Source organism: Aethina tumida, chromosome 2 (genome assembly GCF_024364675.1).
Source record: "Aethina tumida isolate Nest 87 chromosome 2, icAetTumi1.1, whole genome shotgun sequence".
NCBI classification, from domain to species: domain Eukaryota; kingdom Metazoa; phylum Arthropoda; class Insecta; order Coleoptera; family Nitidulidae; genus Aethina; species Aethina tumida.
In genome coordinates, this window is record NC_065436.1 from 14872741 (window position 1) to 14890005 (window position 17265).

The window sequence follows — 17265 nt, forward strand, 5'->3', positions numbered from 1 at the left end:
AGTTAAAATTAGAACTTAAAATGAAATAATAATAAAAACTTCAAAATTGTAAGTTGGTAGGTTGGACATCGGAAACATAAATAAATTGGTTATTCTGTGTAATACATACTGATCTTAACTGTGTTACACATTGTATATTTATTAATTAATTTATAATATAAAAAAAATTCGAAAAACATTGTTTCCTTTTGTCAACAAGGAGGCAAGAAATTTATACAAATTTTATGAACCTAAGCATCCTAAAAAAAGGGAGAAATGCTTTAACCCATACAAGTTGGGATTAACGAGGTGCACAATGGGATTACTGGACGAACGATTTATCCCTGTCCAAATTAATAAATTAAATTTTATTTTTGTGTATCAACTTACCGAATTTAATTGCATAGAAATTATTTTGTAAAAGTATTTCTCGAAATTATTAATATGTAAATACATTCGCATACGCTCCTGCGAATTTGGGAGAAATGTTCGTCTACCACTTCTTCATTCACCCGGCAGATTGCAGTATACTTTCTCTCTCTCAATCTCATCGATGCTTACGCGAGACGAGACGAAGAAAGCTATCTTTAGAAAGAATCGTGATTTATACCCATGCAGGATGGACTCGTATAGAAATGAAAGTGATTCTTGATTTTCTTCAGTGCCAATGTTAGCATCACAAGAGCAAGGTCACAGCGTAGTGTTCTAAAACTTGAATGTTTTAAATTTTAGTGTGTAGTTCGTTTTTCCAAATAATAAAATGTATTTGACACTGGTGAGTACCTTAGTTTCCTACATAGAAATATAAAATTCTTAAATTTTATACTATACATCTAAAATTATATGTATATTATAATTTTAGATGTATATATATATAATCCTTTTTCCAAAAAATTAAATAATTATATAATATATATAATTAATAGTATTGTCTAAAATTGTATGCACTACATAATTTATAAATTTTTTGAAAAAAGGACTTTTTTATGTATATATAATATTAATACTTTTGAAATTTAAAATTAAAGGAATTTATAACAATAAAAAGTAAAAAAATAATGTTTTCAACATATATATGTTAAATTAGAAATAATTTTATAATTTTTCTATATAAGTTTCAGTTAAGGATTAATTAATTTAATTTATAAAAAAATGTATTGTGATAATCAAAAAATCTTACTAATAATTTTCATTAGAAATTTAGTTAATGATAATGATACGTGAGAATAGTGGAAAATTTAATTTCTTAGTAACAATTAATAGTCTTGAGAAAATACATCTACTTTTTTCACTTCATATGATATTTCATGTTAAGAATAATTAATTATTAATAGGCTATTGTTTTATCAAATCTACTTATCTATCATTTCATTGTATTAGAGTTTTGGGTGTAAGTTATGTTAATGGTAATTTATATGCCATAAACTAATTTTGCATAAGAATTAAGCATGAATCTAAAAAGCATTTTATCAGAATTTTGAGAGTATGTTATGTTAGTGGTAATTTACATGCCATAAACTAATTTCGCATAAGAATTAAACATAAATCTAAACTATTTTTAAATCAGCTTCACATTTCACAACTTTAAACATTCTGAATTTGTGCCTCTTGAATTGAAACTTGGTGTTGAACTAAAATTGGTTATAGAGGTATACGTTGTATAGTTTATTCACCCTCTATAGAATAATTCACTTATATAAATCTCATTAGTTAAAGACGTAATATTCTACTACATATAATAAATTGATTATTTGTCTGACAAACAGATGCTTACTATTATATTATACTTTGTGTACTCAATTACCAGTAATGTATTACATAAGTACTCTTATTATTGAGGTGAAAATACCACAAGACAAACTTTCATATACTAAACACATAATCACAAATAATAACTATTTAAAAGATTAGAAGATATAATTGCTTTTTGCACGGAAATTAATGAGGTGCTTTTTAATCACACCTCATCAAATTTATGTATTCTATACAATTTAATAAACCAATATACTCTAAATTCAAATTTAGGTTAAACTACATATGTTATTGATATTCAATCTTAAATCCATATATTAATTATGTAGTCTTTTCATTAATTCATGTAAACTAGATATTCGTTTATTATAAGAAAACAATACCATTATTTCCGGATTTAATGAGATCTTCAAAATTAATCGGAGAATGAGGTCAGCTATTATTATTTAAATAAATTTTACTTTTTTTTCTTAATTTGTATTCAGTTGGCATAGTACCAAAATATGATGTATGTGAAATTAATTATGAATTATTTCATTTTGTTCTAAATAAGATACAATAGGCTTATGGTAATTAAAGTAAGAAATGAAAATGTTTGATTAAAATTTATCTAAGTATCGCGTAAAAGCGACATCGATTGTCGTTTTAAGTTTTGTACTAATGAGTTTTCGATCATTGGACATATTTAAATAAATTCTTCACTAAATCCATTCAATTTCTCTTATAAGGTATATACAGCTCTATACGTATATCTACATATATACTGATATAAGCATGTCGATGACGCGAACCCATAAGATTTCCCCTACCAAAAAGTGCTCAACGTGGCTAAAGAATTTTTCACTTCAATAATTCAATAATTCTATATAATTTATTTCATTTTGACATGAAATTCGATGGGTTAGGTTAGGTATTGTATAGGTACCATTTTATATTCCGCATAACATCAATATTTTATTTACTACTGCTACTTTCTATGGTACATTTTTGTTAAATACAAGTTTCCTTATGCAATTTATCCTATTGTAGCATTCGTTCTAAATTTCTATATGGATTTTTTGACTTGTGGTATTTTTATTATATCATTTAGTCTATAAATTTACATTCACATTATAACAGTCGCATCTTCAACAATAACTGAGTAACAGACAAGTGTGTAGTAATGTATTATTATAATTAGATTTAGTAAATATTCAATTCTCGTTAAAATTTTATTAGAAGCTTTTCTCTAAAAATTGTATAAAATTTTTATATGTAATAATATACTTCCACTTTTTTATTTGCAGATATTGTGCTTAGTGTGCTTCACTAGGGCAGAAATTCATAATCCTAAAGTTCACGAAGATTCCAAAGAACATGACCACATTAGATCAGTAAGAAATCCCAATGATCATGTCTCTCGAGAAATACACCGCCCACCAGTATTTGACTACAAAAGTGCTTTACAACAAGACCACCAGAAGAACAGATATGCCCTGCAACAACAGGCTGACTTAGTCAATTTACCCGGCTTGAAAGACCAGACAGGAATAAGTCATATTTTGAGCCACGATAATTTGCAACAACAATCAGGTTTAAGGCTCAGAGGACAAAATAATGGGAAACGTAGACCTAACAATCAACATGGTACAGTCAAATTAGAAGAAAAACGTGCTGTTCCTTCATTTGAAGAAGTTGAAGATTGGCAACCGATGATACCACGCCATATGAGGTCAGAACAGAGAAGTGACGAAGAAATAATGAAGAACAATTTGGAATTAATGAAAGTAAATGCTCCGAAGGAAACAGGTTTGAAAGCAGACAAGGAAATCAGGAGAAGTAATAAAAAATTGAAACAGAATAGTTACTTTGCCAAAGAGGACGACTTGCAGACCGAGTCAACTCAAACAACGAAAGTTTTAATTAACAGGCAAGACCACCTTGATACTTCCGGGCAATCACAATATATTTATATTCAGCCGAATATTCTGAAAAATAATTTCGGTATTGATGGTAAAGATGCAGAAAAAATTTTGAAGAATGTTTCTCCCAATTTACAAAAATATGACAGAAATTATTCGGTGTTGAAAGATCTTATTGGTAAAAATCCTAATGTTCAGTTGGAGGGTTTAAAAAAATTGTTGGAGAGGACAAACTCTAATGCCATTTTTCCAGTTGTTCAAGGGGCTCAACCGTTTAAGCCATCAATTCTACAACATACTCCGGAACCAAACAATCACGATCAAATAATTAATCAAATTCCGAATGTTGAGCACAGTAACAGTAAATCAATATTGGAGGCTTTACAAGCCCAATTGGATGCATCTTCAAAAGAACAAGCTTCTAATGTTCTTGCTCAGGCACACCAGCAGGCTCTGGCACATGTTGAAGCTCAGCACAAAGCCATAGCTTTAGCAGCTGAACGTGCAAAACAAGAAGCTTTTGCTAAGATAGCTGCCCAGAATAGTGGATTTAATCAACCACAAGCTCTGCCATTAACAGCACCAGCTCCCCAACAAGTTCAAGCTCACAATGTTGTCGTTGTTTCACCTATTACACCAATTAATTATAAGAATCACGTGGCTCAAACTTATGTAAGTTCCACAGAACCAAGTTACAATGCCATAACTCAACAACCTCCAACTGACCATGATGCTTACTCAGCACAACAAGTTGCTCCTCAACAAGCATATGATGTTCAACATGAATCACTCGCCACCAATACGGTTCAAATTGGGGGCCAAAGTAATAACGCCGAAGATCACGACACGGAACAGTCGAAGAACACGGCGATACCTGCACCGATAAGCTATTCCAAGCCACTGTCGTTCCAATCTACAAAGCCTGACGTCCAACTTTACGCTCCAAACCACAACCACCATCAACTTCTTGCTCTGCTGCAAGCTGAAAAAGTGGTTGCGTCACAAATAAAGAAGCAAAACGAAGCCCTCATTGACGCTCAGGCACACAAGGAAGCGGCCAGACAAAACGGCCTGCTTTTGCATCAAGGAACGGAAAATCACAAGACAGTCGAACTGCAAATCCATCAAAACATAGATCGGCCTGCGGTGCCTAATACTTCGTATCAAGAGGTGGTGATGGAGACGGAGCACAAGACTGAGAACAAAATTTACGCAAGATCGAAGAATCATCGCGATGAACATAATGATGTAAGTAAAGTTTACACGAAATTAATTGGGCTGTTAATTAATGTGTTGGTTCCTGGGAGAAAATTTTCAGACTTAGATAAGCATGTAATTAACAAGCGTGAACTAAACACGTCTTACTCTTCGGACTGTGGCGATTACGGTGAATGTAATGGAACGTGTTGTAATTATGATGAGGATTACGATAATGTTACATCCAGTGAAAATAACACTGGGGTAGTTAATTTAGATTATAATTATGATTATGGAGACTATTTTGATAGTAGTAGCACAACTTCCAGTGTTGAAAAATCAAATCAGTCTAGTAATTTTAATAACACCGCACCTGAATATGAATTATTAGATAATTTACAACCTCAAGAAAGAAAATGGCGGTCAAATAAACGAAATAGGTCACGACTCAGACCTCAACACTATTTTTACTCCACTGAATCACCAAAAAACAATTTGTTTCACCACTATGATATTCATGATACTTTAAAGAAACAGTCAGAAAAAGGGGCTGCTAACATAATTGTTATAAATAATCACAACGAAAATCACGAGTCCTCTTCAAAAGGAGGTCATATTTTTAGACAAAGACCTCATAATGGTCATAAACACAAACCAAGCAGACACTATTATAGACGCAAAAGAATAAGTAAAAAGAGGCTAAGAGAAATAAATATTAAGATATATAAGGCCCTCTCAAAAATTGGTAAATGAAGAAATTGAAATTAATAACAGTGCATATAATTAATTAGCTAATTCTTGTAATTGTTCTTTTGTGCAAACTGTAGGTGACCATTTTAATTATGTGCCATAATAATAATAATAATAATTATATTTCTTATAATTTAAGTAATTCTTTTAATTAATTATTATTATTAATTTTGAATTTTAAATAAAGCTTTATTTTTTTCTTTAGTTTTAAATTATTAAAAGAACCCCGAAATAAAAATTAATTAACTAAAATATTAAAAAATTATGAGGGGTCCTTTTAAATTAGTTTGCACATCATGACAGTTAATAGCAGTCTACTGGTTTAAAATCAATCGTTTTCCCCTTTATATAGCAACAATAAACAATACAAAACTAAGCAAGCGCACTACTTCATGACAAGAGGAAGGTTTTAATAGACATTATTTAAACATTTGCACTTTCTACGCAACTATCATTTAAAGTGCTTTCACATCATGTATACTTGTCAATGAAATCTTATGAATACTCATCCAATATTCCAATCTTTAATGAAATAAAATTGTTAGCCAATGATAATGAGACATTTTTCACAATTTACAGGTTAATTACTTAATATAATGACACCTGATAAAATAATAAGTTTATTACCATCATTTTCTAAATAATCAGCACGATTAATAATTAATAATTAAGTAGGAGGAAACAATATAATTTTAATACACATATGCATGTAATACTTAATTACTTTATGTAAAAACAGTGGTTTTTTTCACAAACTATTTATTTTTTATATGTTTCAGCTTCAGTACGCTGCCAAATACGCCTTTGGCTACAGAATAAAGGACAACAAAATGGGCAACGACTTCGGGCACGAGGAGAAAAGGGAAGAAAAAACTGTAAAGGGACAGTACCATGTTTTATTGCCGGATGGAAGAATTCAAAATGTAGAATACTACGCCGATGACAGTGGATATCATGCTAAAGTTTCATACCAAAATATTGCTCATCATTAATTTTAATACGTTTTTGTTATCTATTTATTGTTTTTATTTGTTTAAGTTCGTTTTGTAGTTCTTTTAGGTATTTTACGTCGGAGATTATTTTTTGTTTAGTAAATAATTTATTTTCTAATGATATGGTACACTCAATTAAGAGAAATGTTAATTTAAATTAAGTTTAATGTTAAGTTATTATAAATGTTTTTGTGCATTTCCTAGATTACATAAAAGATTAATTGTTTTGAACAACAGTTGCACAATAGTGCGGATAAATTTATGTTTTATCCGTACATACAAATGTGCAATACACCTAAATTGAGATGTACTAATTTTCAACCAAAGTTAAAAAGTACTAATTTCGTCGGGCATGTGCAATAAAAGTTGTAAACTACAATATTTATAAATGACTGAAATAGTGCAATATTTATTAAATTTAGATGTATTCCTTTGTTGTTAATAAATATAATTTATATACTTGAGTTTTGAATGTTGTGTATTCTTTTGTAGCCTTTAATTTTTTAATAACAGAGGCCTGAGTTTTTTTTGATAAATCAAACATATTGTACAATATTGGCAGAAAGTAGAGCAACTTTTTTAAAATTTAAATATTTTGGTCTTGGATATTATGTTCAAAAAAATGTATATTGAAAATAAACTTCTCCTTATAAATTTAACAATTACATAGTTAAACAATAAACAAAATAAAGAGTTGAATTTTACTGATGATAATTTTTTTGGGCTGGCAAAAAATAAAGCAGCTTATGTTATTTAAAGTTTTATTACTACAAATAATTTGTAATTAGTATTTTAATAAATTGTACACTAATATATTGTAAAATTACCATTATTATGTATAACTTCCAAACACATTTTTTAAATGGAAAGCAACAGATGGTCAATAATATTTGGATCCATATTTTGCCAGGACTCTTGCAGAACCGTGAATAAATCTTGCTGATTACTATACTCTTTGTGTCTTATTTTGTTGTTCACACACTTCAAATTTTTGTGAGCTTCGGGTAATTATCTTGTTGAAATTAAAGTTTATTGGCATATTTTTATCTGAATATGGTACCACATAGTCCCTCAATATTTATATATATGTCGGAGGGTTCATGTGAAACGCAAGTAGTACTATGGGTTGCATACTTATAGTACTTGGGTGGAATCAGCGGAAGTGCTAAGCAGGGGATGGTACTCGAACCGAGGGTGACGGTAGAGGAGACCTGCGAGGGCGGGAAGTTAAGCTCCGTCAGGGAAGCTGCGTAGAAGTCTTGGCTTGGCATAACTGTCGGGATCACCGCGTTTCATACAACTCCTACCTAATTGTTTGACTATTAGTTGTAATCCTGTGCCTGTTAGTTCAATTACATTGTAAGGACTATTTGCGTGTTATTTAATATTCGAAATGGCCGATAATCCTGACCGCGCTGCGACATCAGAAGTGGGATCTGAATCAAGATTTGAATCAGGATCAGGATCTGGATCTGGTGGAAGTGAAGTGAAGTGGGAGTCGCTATTGGAACAACAAAATAGGAACTTTTTGGCTCTTCTACAAGCTCTGCGGCCACCGTCGAATCAGGTCAGTGTAGAATTGCCAGAGTTTGATCCGGATACAGAGAACGCTGATGCACAAGCTTGGATCTCGACGGCAGATATGTGCATTTCGGACAAATCAATGAGTGGTGCTCCCTTGATAATTTTGCTTAGTAAAGCTTTAAGGGGTCAAGCATCCTCTTGGCTATCAAAAGTGACATACCCGGAGATGACGTGGTCGGAATTTAAAGACATTTTTGCGTCAAGATATCATTGTCCCGAAACAACAGCGACTGTTTTTCTAAATTTCCTAAACAATAAGCCAAAGGATGATGAATGTCTTGCATCGTATGCAGCTCGCCAAATGACGTCGCTAATGACTAGGTGTTCGAATCTGACAAGAGAAGAAATTCTAGCGAGTGCAGTTCTTGCACATATCGCATCATTCGAACCCAGGACTCGTCGACTTGCGATTACCTCCGACATCGATACAAGAGCTAAACTGCTAAAAGAACTGACCGTTTTTTTCTTATATGAAAAGGAAATCAACGACGAACGACTTCGACCACAACCCCAATAAAAAGCCTAAATTATCAATGGCTTCAACAATATGTTACAATTGTGGGAAATTGGGTCATAAATCGGACAAGTGTCGGAGGTCAAGAAATGATGAGAACCAGATGTCGAGACCCAGTACCTCGAGTGGACACCCATCATTCAATGGACCAAATTCAACGAAGCCATCGATTGCCTGTTTCAAGTGTGGACGACAGGGACACTTTGCATCACGTTGTACTGTACCCAACCACTTAGACGCCAATCCGTAGTCGAAGGGATCAAGTACCGAGCGTCGCGTCAATATGTGTTTGGTAAACACACCTGCAGCCACTTTAAAACATAAGGGTGAGAAGTTTTCATTTTGTTTTGATTCCGGGTCGGAATGTTCGCTCATTAAAAAATCTATATCACTTAAGCTTAATGGTAAACGATTTTCTAATGTTGTTGTTATGACTGGCATGGGACAGATGAGTATAAACAGTACCTAACAAATTTAGGCTGTTGTTGAAATTTATAATATCTCTCTTGAAGTATTGTTTCACTTTTTACCGGATTATTGTTAGCAACATGACACAATGATTGACCGAGAAATTTTGAGTAAAGGATTAGCTGTTCATATGACATTTGAGGAACTTAGCCTAAAGAAAATCAATGTAGTTAACATGTGCGTTTTAAACGATTCCTACAAAATTAATTTTCAAAATTTAGACATAGAAACTGACAAAAGCTAGATTTTCTTTTAATACGGAGAAATGTTCTTTTCTTAAAAAAAGTCTATTCAATATCTTGTATATCAAGTTTATGAAGTATGCAAAATTTACATAAATATCATAAAGTCATGTTTGATCGCTCTAAAGTCAGACACCAAACAAAATTTGATCCTATGTTTAGAATTGTTTTCTTCCTGATAGAGGTATTGAATGGTAATCTATATTTTTGAAGTCATTAAGTAGCAATCGAACTTATAAGTAAGCGCATGAAAAATCGTGGAAAATGCCAGAAAGTTATATTCCAGTTGAACTTGAAGGCGTTGAAAGAGACGTCAGTTTGAGTCCCAGTAGTGAGACTGTGGATTGTCTTACATGTGTCGATCTGTAACTGCAAGTGCAAAATCAGTTGGTTTTGATCATGGCGCAGGGGGCAGAGGCAATGTAGAGACGTTGTGTGTAGATGATCATTGTTTAGACGATGATTCATGTGTTTAATTGGGAATATTAACAAAGGCATTTGAATTATTATCAATGTTCATGTTTGGATATTTTGAAATAGATCTAAACAGTACCTGTGTTGAATGGAATCGGTTGTCTTATTTTGGGAAAGAGTTAATTGTAAAAATGTAATAATTATTTTATGAGTGTCTTGTAACAGATATTTATTTGGTATGACCGCATAAAGAAAATGCCAGAAAACTTTGTACCCAATGACGATGATTTAATCACTTTTTCTGAAGAAGAAGAATCAACGTAAATAATAGTTTAAATCTTAATTTTATTCATTTTTATATTTTTATTATTATTTTATCATTGGACTGAAAACTGTGTGGACACTGATTAAGTTGAGAGCCGTCGCTGGTAAAGTGGCGAAGAGATTTTATCGCTGGTTAAGTGATAATTTCTAGTGAGAGCCGTCGCTGGTTAAGTGGCGAAGAGATTTTATCGCTGGTTAAGTGATAATTTCTGTTGAGAGTCATCGCTGGTTAAGTGATGACGAATCTGTATTGCTGGTTAAGTGATGCAGATCTTGAGGTTTTCATGTCCATAGATAAACTCTAGTCTTATATTCGAAAATATCGTAGATGTAACACGCATTGGGGCAAACTTTTATGCATTTGATTTGAAAGGTTGATAAAACTATCGATAGCCTGATATTAGTCAGGAAAAGCCGAATGAACTATTACTGTTTGAACTTAATTTGCAGGAAAATCACACGAGGACGTGTGACTTGTCAGAATGGCCGTGTCGGAGGGTTCATGTGAAACGCAAGTAGTACTATGGGTTGCATACTTATAGTACTTGGGTGGAATCAGCGGAAGTGCTAAGCAGGGGATGGTACTCGAACCGAGGGTGACGGTAGAGGAGACCTGCGAGGGCGGGAAGTTAAGCTCCGTCAGGGAAGCTGCGTAGAAGTCTTGGCTTGGCATAACTGTCGGGATCACCGCGTTTCATACAACTCCTACCTAATTGTTTGACTATTAGTTGTAATCCTGTGCCTGTTAGTTCAATTACATTGTAAGGACTATTTGCGTGTTATTTAATATTCGAAATGGCCGATAATCCTGACCGCGCTGCGACATATATATGTCGGAGGGTTCATGTGAAACGCAAGTAGTACTATGGGTTGCATACTTATAGTACTTGGGTGGAATCAGCGGAAGTGCTAAGCAGGGGATGGTACTCGAACCGAGGGTGACTGTAGAGGAGACCTGCGAGGGCGGACAGTTAAGCTCCGTCAGGGAAGCTGCGTAGAAGTCTTGGCTTGGCTTGGCATAACCGTCGGGATCACCGCGTTTCATACGACTCCTACCTAATTGTTTGACTATTAGTTATAATCCTGTGCCTGTTAGTTCAATTACATTGTAAGGACTACTTGCGTGTTATTTAATATTCGAAATGGCCGATAATTCTGACCGCGCTGCGACATCAGAAGTGGGATCTGAATCAGGATCTGGATCAGGATCTGGATCTGGATCTGGTGGAAGTGAAGTGAAGTGGGAGTCGCTATTGGAACAACAAAATAGGAACTTTTTGGCTCTTCTACAAGCTCTGCGGCCACCGTCGAATCAGGTCAGTGTAGAATTGCCAGAGTTTGATCCGGATACAGAGAACGCTGATGCACAAGCTTGGATCTCGACGGCAGATATGTGCATTTCGGACAAATCAATGAGTGGTGCTCCCTTGATAATTTTGCTTAGTAAAGCTTTAAGGGGTCAAGCATCCTCTTGGCTATCAAAAGTGACATACCCGGAGATGACGTGGTCGGAATTTAAAGACATTTTTGCGTCAAGATATCATTGTCCCGAAACAACAGCGACTGTTTTTCTAAATTTCCAAAACAGTAAGCCAAAGGATGATGAATGTCTTGCATCGTATGCAGCTCGCCAAATGACGTCGCTAATGACTAGGTGTTCGAATCTGACAAGAGAAGAAATTCTAGCGAGTGCAGTTCTTGCACATATCGCATCATTCGAACCCAGGACTCGTCGACTTGCGATTACCTCCGACATCGACACAAGAGCTAAACTGCTAAAAGAACTGACCGTTTTTTCTTATATGAAAAGGAAATCAACGACGAACGACCTCGACCACAACCCCAATAAAAAGCCTAAATTACCAATGGCTTCAACAATATGTTGCAATTGTGGGAAATTGGGTCATAAATCGGACAAGTGTCGGAGCTCAAGAAATAATGAGAACCAGATGTCGAGACCCAGTACCTCGAGGGGACACCCATCATTCAATGGACCAAATTCGACGAAGCCATCGATTGCCTGTTTCAAGTGTGGACGACAAGGACACTTTGCGTCACGTTGTACTGTACCCAACCACTTAGGCGCCAGTCCGCAATCGAAGGGATCAAGTACCGAGCGTCGCGAGTTAAATGTATTAGTGTTTATATTAGTGTTTATGTTAGATATAGTTTTGTATATAGTTAGTTATCTTATCTCTTGGTGGTTTAGGCATGGGAATGTTTTCGTCCACTTATTAAGAGTATCCCTTAATGGGGTTAACGTAAACATTCCCTATTTTAAATAGACCCATCCAAGGGGGTGGATGGCAGTCTAGCAGAAATTATTGTACATAAAGCATCTATATTGAACAGTGTAAATTGTAGAAAATAAAGTTTTATCTAAACTGTTAAATATACTTATTTAACTGGCGCAGTCGTACGGTTCACTTCAGTGAAACTATCACGTCGATTTCAATCGTTTGGAAGTGAAAGAACCACATTCCGAAGAAGCATCCATTAAGGAAAATCTAAGGAACAAATACTACAATTAAACACAATCAGCCGAGGACCATCCATCGAGGAAATCCAGAGCAACACATAGATGCAACACAACAAGAAGAATCTACGAGAATCCAACTGAGTTAAGTCCATCGTGGAGAAACCAGTAAGAAGAGATTCAGGAAATCAAACAAGTGGAACTTCCAACTAGTTACGTCCATCGCGGAGAAACCAGAAGGAAACCACAAATTAAACCATCCCACACGCTGAACTACGTCCATCGAGGAGAAGTCCACGCAACGGGGATAAAATTATAAATTTTATGTAAGTAACTCATGTTTTCCCATTAACATTTTAAAGAATTGAAATTGAAGCAATTCAGAATTAGAGTACTAAAAACTGCTAGAACTCGATATTAATTTCAAAATTAAATTTATTAACTAGTAAAAACAAACAAGTAAATCAAAATGGCTCAAATTACAATTAAAGACATGATGGATACCATTCCTACCTTTGATGGTGATTCGTCCAAACTTCGATTTTTTATTGGGAGACTGGAAAAAGTAGTTAACAAATTTTATGATATTAAGGACCCCGAAAGTTTAGTAAACGACTACATCACCGCTTCTATTACTAATAAACTACGAGGCCCAGCCCTCGCAGTTATTGAAAACTCAAACGCAATTTCGATTACACAAATTAGAACGGAATTGATTAGACACTTTGGTGATATTAGAAATGAGCATAGTTTGTTGTACGATCTTCACCAGTTACGGCAAAGCCGCAGCGAAACCGCTTCGGATTATTACAATAAAATTTACGAATTATGCAATATTTTTAATAATTATGTAACCCTAAATGAACCGAATCCAGAAATGCGACACATGAAATTAGAACATTTTAACCAAAGCGCCCTAACGGTATTCCAAGCAAATGTAAAACCAACTATATTAGCCTCAATGTTAAGGGTAAAAAGCCCAAGAAATATGTTAGAAGCTCTTGAATTCGTAAAAAGCGAAGAAAAATTCAATTACTATGCTTCTCAAGTTCAAACAAATTATAATAGACCACCCAATCAAAATTTTTCCCAAGGTTCCCAAAACCAAAGAAATTATAATAGACCACTCAATCAAAATTTTTCCCAAGGTTCCCAAAATCGCCAGCATGGTCAAGGCGTCCCCAACAGACAACAAAACTTTCCCCGTAACCCTGTAAATTTTCGAACAAAACAAAACAGAACCCAACACCCTACACCAATGAGTGGTGTATCCCACATTAGAGCCAAAACAATCAATTCTCGTCAAAATCAGTCACCTAAATTTCAGTTTGAAGAGCTCTATAACTTAGAAAATAATAATCCAGTCGACACTAAAACCAATCAAAACGAGACTACTTACGAATTTAACGAAGAGAGTCCTTATTATGAAAATTTTCGGGACGACCAATATTCAAAACCGACAAAGTAATTGAATTCCACACAAATCCCAACGGAAAAAAACTTCCTTACATCCAAATAAAAAACCCTCAATTAAAATTACTTATCGACACAGGCTCTACAAAATCTTTTCTTAATCCTTTAATCGCTCATAAATATTACCCTCACAAAATAATCAAAGAACCATTTATTGTTACAACAGCATTTGCATCATCCAAACACGACGAGGTCATGCAAACAAAGGCATTTCCAGAATTTAATAGTAACGAGGTGATAACATTTCATTTATTTAAATTTCACGAAATTTTTGACGGTCTAATAGGAGTAGATAACATGCATATCCTACAAATAAAACTAGATATTCCTAATAACATTCTAAGCACTCCAAATTCAAATAATAAAATTCTCTATCTACAGACTAGTAATAACATATTAATTCAAAAACTTATTCCCGGTAACACCACAATAACATTACAAGTGCCTACAACAATCTCCGAAGGTAATATATTAATTCCAAAACAAACAATTCAAAATTGCAAAATTCCTGAAATATTAACGACATCTAAAAATGGTAAAGCACTTATAGAAATTTCAAATGTATCAGATGACGAAATTAATTTTTCCTTACTTTACCCGCTAAAAGCCTACAAAGCAGACAATAATTTCGAGCTGTATAATTTTCATATAACAGCAAAAGAAACTAAATTAAGAAATATTTCCGAAATTATTAGGACTGATCATCTAAATTCAGAAGAAAAAAAAGAAATCATCAAACACTGCACAAAATATAAAGACGTCTTCTTTAAACCAGATGATAGTCTAACCTTCAGTAATCAAATTACACACAGGATTCGTACTACAGACGAAATACCTGTTTTTACTAAAACATACAGATACCCCTTCGTACATCGCGAGGAGGTAAAGAATCAAATTAACAATATGTTAGAACAGGGCATAATCCGTCCTAGCCACTCTCCTTGGTCCGCCCCTATTTGGGTAGTACCTAAAAAATCAGACGCTTCCGGAAAGAAAAAATGGCGAATAGTTGTGGATTATCGCAAATTAAATGAAAAAACAATAGATGATAAATATCCAATACCAAACATAAATGATGTCCTGGACAAACTAGGACGTTGCAATTATTTCTCCACTCTAGATTTAGCCAGCGGTTTCCATCAAATCGAAATGCACCCCGACGATATACAAAAAACGGCTTTTAATACCGAAAACGGCCATTACGAATACGTCCGCATGCTTTTCGGTCTAAAGAACGCCCCGGCGACTTTCCAAAGAGTTGTAACAGAGCTAGAAAACCGTTAATAAATGACTTCGTGGGAGAATTTTTAGACCACCACTTTGTTTAGATTCTCACGAATTTTTTCATATTTTTATGGGTTTTCTTAAAATTAATCTTACATTTGGTAATCGTAAAATAGTCGTAAAATACAAAATTTATTTTAAAAATTACTTATCTTAATCTAAACGTTCGTTGATTTTTTTTAACACATGTGTTCTTTTCGAACCCTTATCTAGTGTCAGGGTGTGGTCGCACAGTGGGTTCGAAGTTTAAATAGTGATATTTCTATGTAGAACTTATTCAGTAATTAAATTAAATTAATTAAAGGAAAATGTAATAATTTACCCCAACAGGAAATTTTAGAGAATTGTAACTTTGTTCTTTTATTTTTGTCTTATTTAAGTTAATGAATTGATTTTTAAAAAAGATTGAAAATGTTTGTAAGTACAATGGTTTTTCCTTATGCAAATAACATCAGAATTGTAATATTATTGAAACAATGAATTGTATTGTATTTTGAATTGCATTAAGGTTTTTTAGACCAAGTACATTATTATTATTTAGATTAGGGTTTCATATAGAAAAACTCTTAAATTAATTTGGCAACAATGTTGAGAAAAGGAACATTTGTTTAGTTCATCTGATTGGTTGAAGTAGGATCGTTGTTGGAGACATTCAGATTCTTAAGGGTCTTAAGTCACCACCTACTTCACCCCTTCCTAGAATCCGAATTTGTAAAACTCTGGGATTCATTTATTTCGGTAGATTTTTACCCGAATTTTTCAAGTGTCGAGATCGAAGTTCTTTTAGTTGTTTTTACTTACTGTTTGTCAAAGTTCAACCTTTTTGCCAAGAATTTAAGTAAATTTAAATTATTCAATTTTTTTCTATTTATATTTATTTGTTTTTGTTTTTCTTATATTTATTTTGTTAATATAGTTAGGTTAATTAAAATTGAGTTTTAATTAATTCCGAACTAGAAATTAAAGAACAATAAAACAGTGAGTAGAAATTATCTAATATTTCGGTTTGGTGAAAGGTGTGAGTATTGAGTGTAATACATCACCTTAGTTGAAGAAGATCTGTTCAACAAAAACAAAGGTTAGTGATATTGAAATTAATTATGGAGTAAGAATTGTATAGTCTAACCTCATAAATATTTTGTGTAAAATTAAATCGCTCCCTTTAACCTGTTGTAACGAGTCTTTCAAAAAGACTTTGGTTATACCAACTGAATTATCATCGGTAACCCGTTACAGAGTTATGGACAATATCCTGAAAGAATTGATTGGAAAAATCTGTCTTGTGTACCTAGACGATATTATCGTTTTCTCAAACTCTCTTCAAGAACACATTAACAACCTTGAACTCGTGTTCGGTAAGCTACGCAAGGCACACTTTCAAATTCAACTAGACAAATGCGAATTCTTAAAAAAAGAAACATCATTCTTAGGGCATATAATTACAAAAGAAGGTATTAAACCAAATCCAGACAAAATAATCGCAATAAAAAAATTTCCAATTCCCAAAACTAGTAAAGAAATAAAAAGCTTCCTTGGACTTTTAGGTTACTACAGGCGCTTCATTCCCAACTTCGCACATTTGACCAAACCAATGACCAAACTATTAAAGAAAAATGCAAAAATCACTTTAACACCGGAATACATAAATTGTTTCAATAATTGTAAAGAACTGTTAATGAACGACCCAATCCTTCAATATCCAGATTTCACAAAAACCTTCAATTTGACAACAGACGCGAGCAATTTCGCAATAGGCGCCGTTCTGTCACAAGGAGAGCCTGGCAAAGATAAACCCATTGCATATGCGTCTAGAACCCTTAATGAAGCTGAATGTAATTATAGCTCCATTGAGCGCGAATTGTTGGCAATAGTTTGGGCAACAAAGTACTTCCGCCCTTACCTGTACGGTCAAAAA

At 33.7% G+C, this 17265-nt stretch overlaps 3 protein-coding genes across 3 annotated transcripts; all 3 read left to right on the forward strand.

The window, feature by feature from the left end:
• Positions 1–684: 684 nt before the first annotated feature.
• LOC109597573 (uncharacterized) lies at positions 685–7042 on the forward strand. Its single transcript, XM_020013301.2, has 3 exons — positions 685–754; positions 3018–4880; positions 6359–7042. Exons 1-3 carry the CDS (start codon positions 740–742, stop codon positions 6569–6571), a joined length of 2091 nt encoding a protein of 696 aa, XP_019868860.2. The 5' UTR covers positions 685–739; the 3' UTR covers positions 6572–7042.
• A 769-nt stretch (positions 7043–7811) lies between these two features.
• On the forward strand, positions 7812–12221 carry LOC109606611 (uncharacterized). The gene is made up of 2 exons (XM_049962679.1): positions 7812–8750; positions 12045–12221. Exon 1 carries the CDS (start codon positions 7965–7967, stop codon positions 8670–8672), a length of 708 nt encoding a protein of 235 aa, XP_049818636.1. The 5' UTR covers positions 7812–7964; the 3' UTR covers positions 8673–8750; positions 12045–12221.
• On the forward strand, positions 11260–15350 carry LOC126264485 (uncharacterized). Its single transcript, XM_049962683.1, has 3 exons — positions 11260–12226; positions 12659–12761; positions 14762–15350. Exons 1-3 carry the CDS (start codon positions 11260–11262, stop codon positions 15348–15350), a joined length of 1659 nt encoding a protein of 552 aa, XP_049818640.1.
• Positions 15351–17265: the final 1915 nt, after the last annotated feature.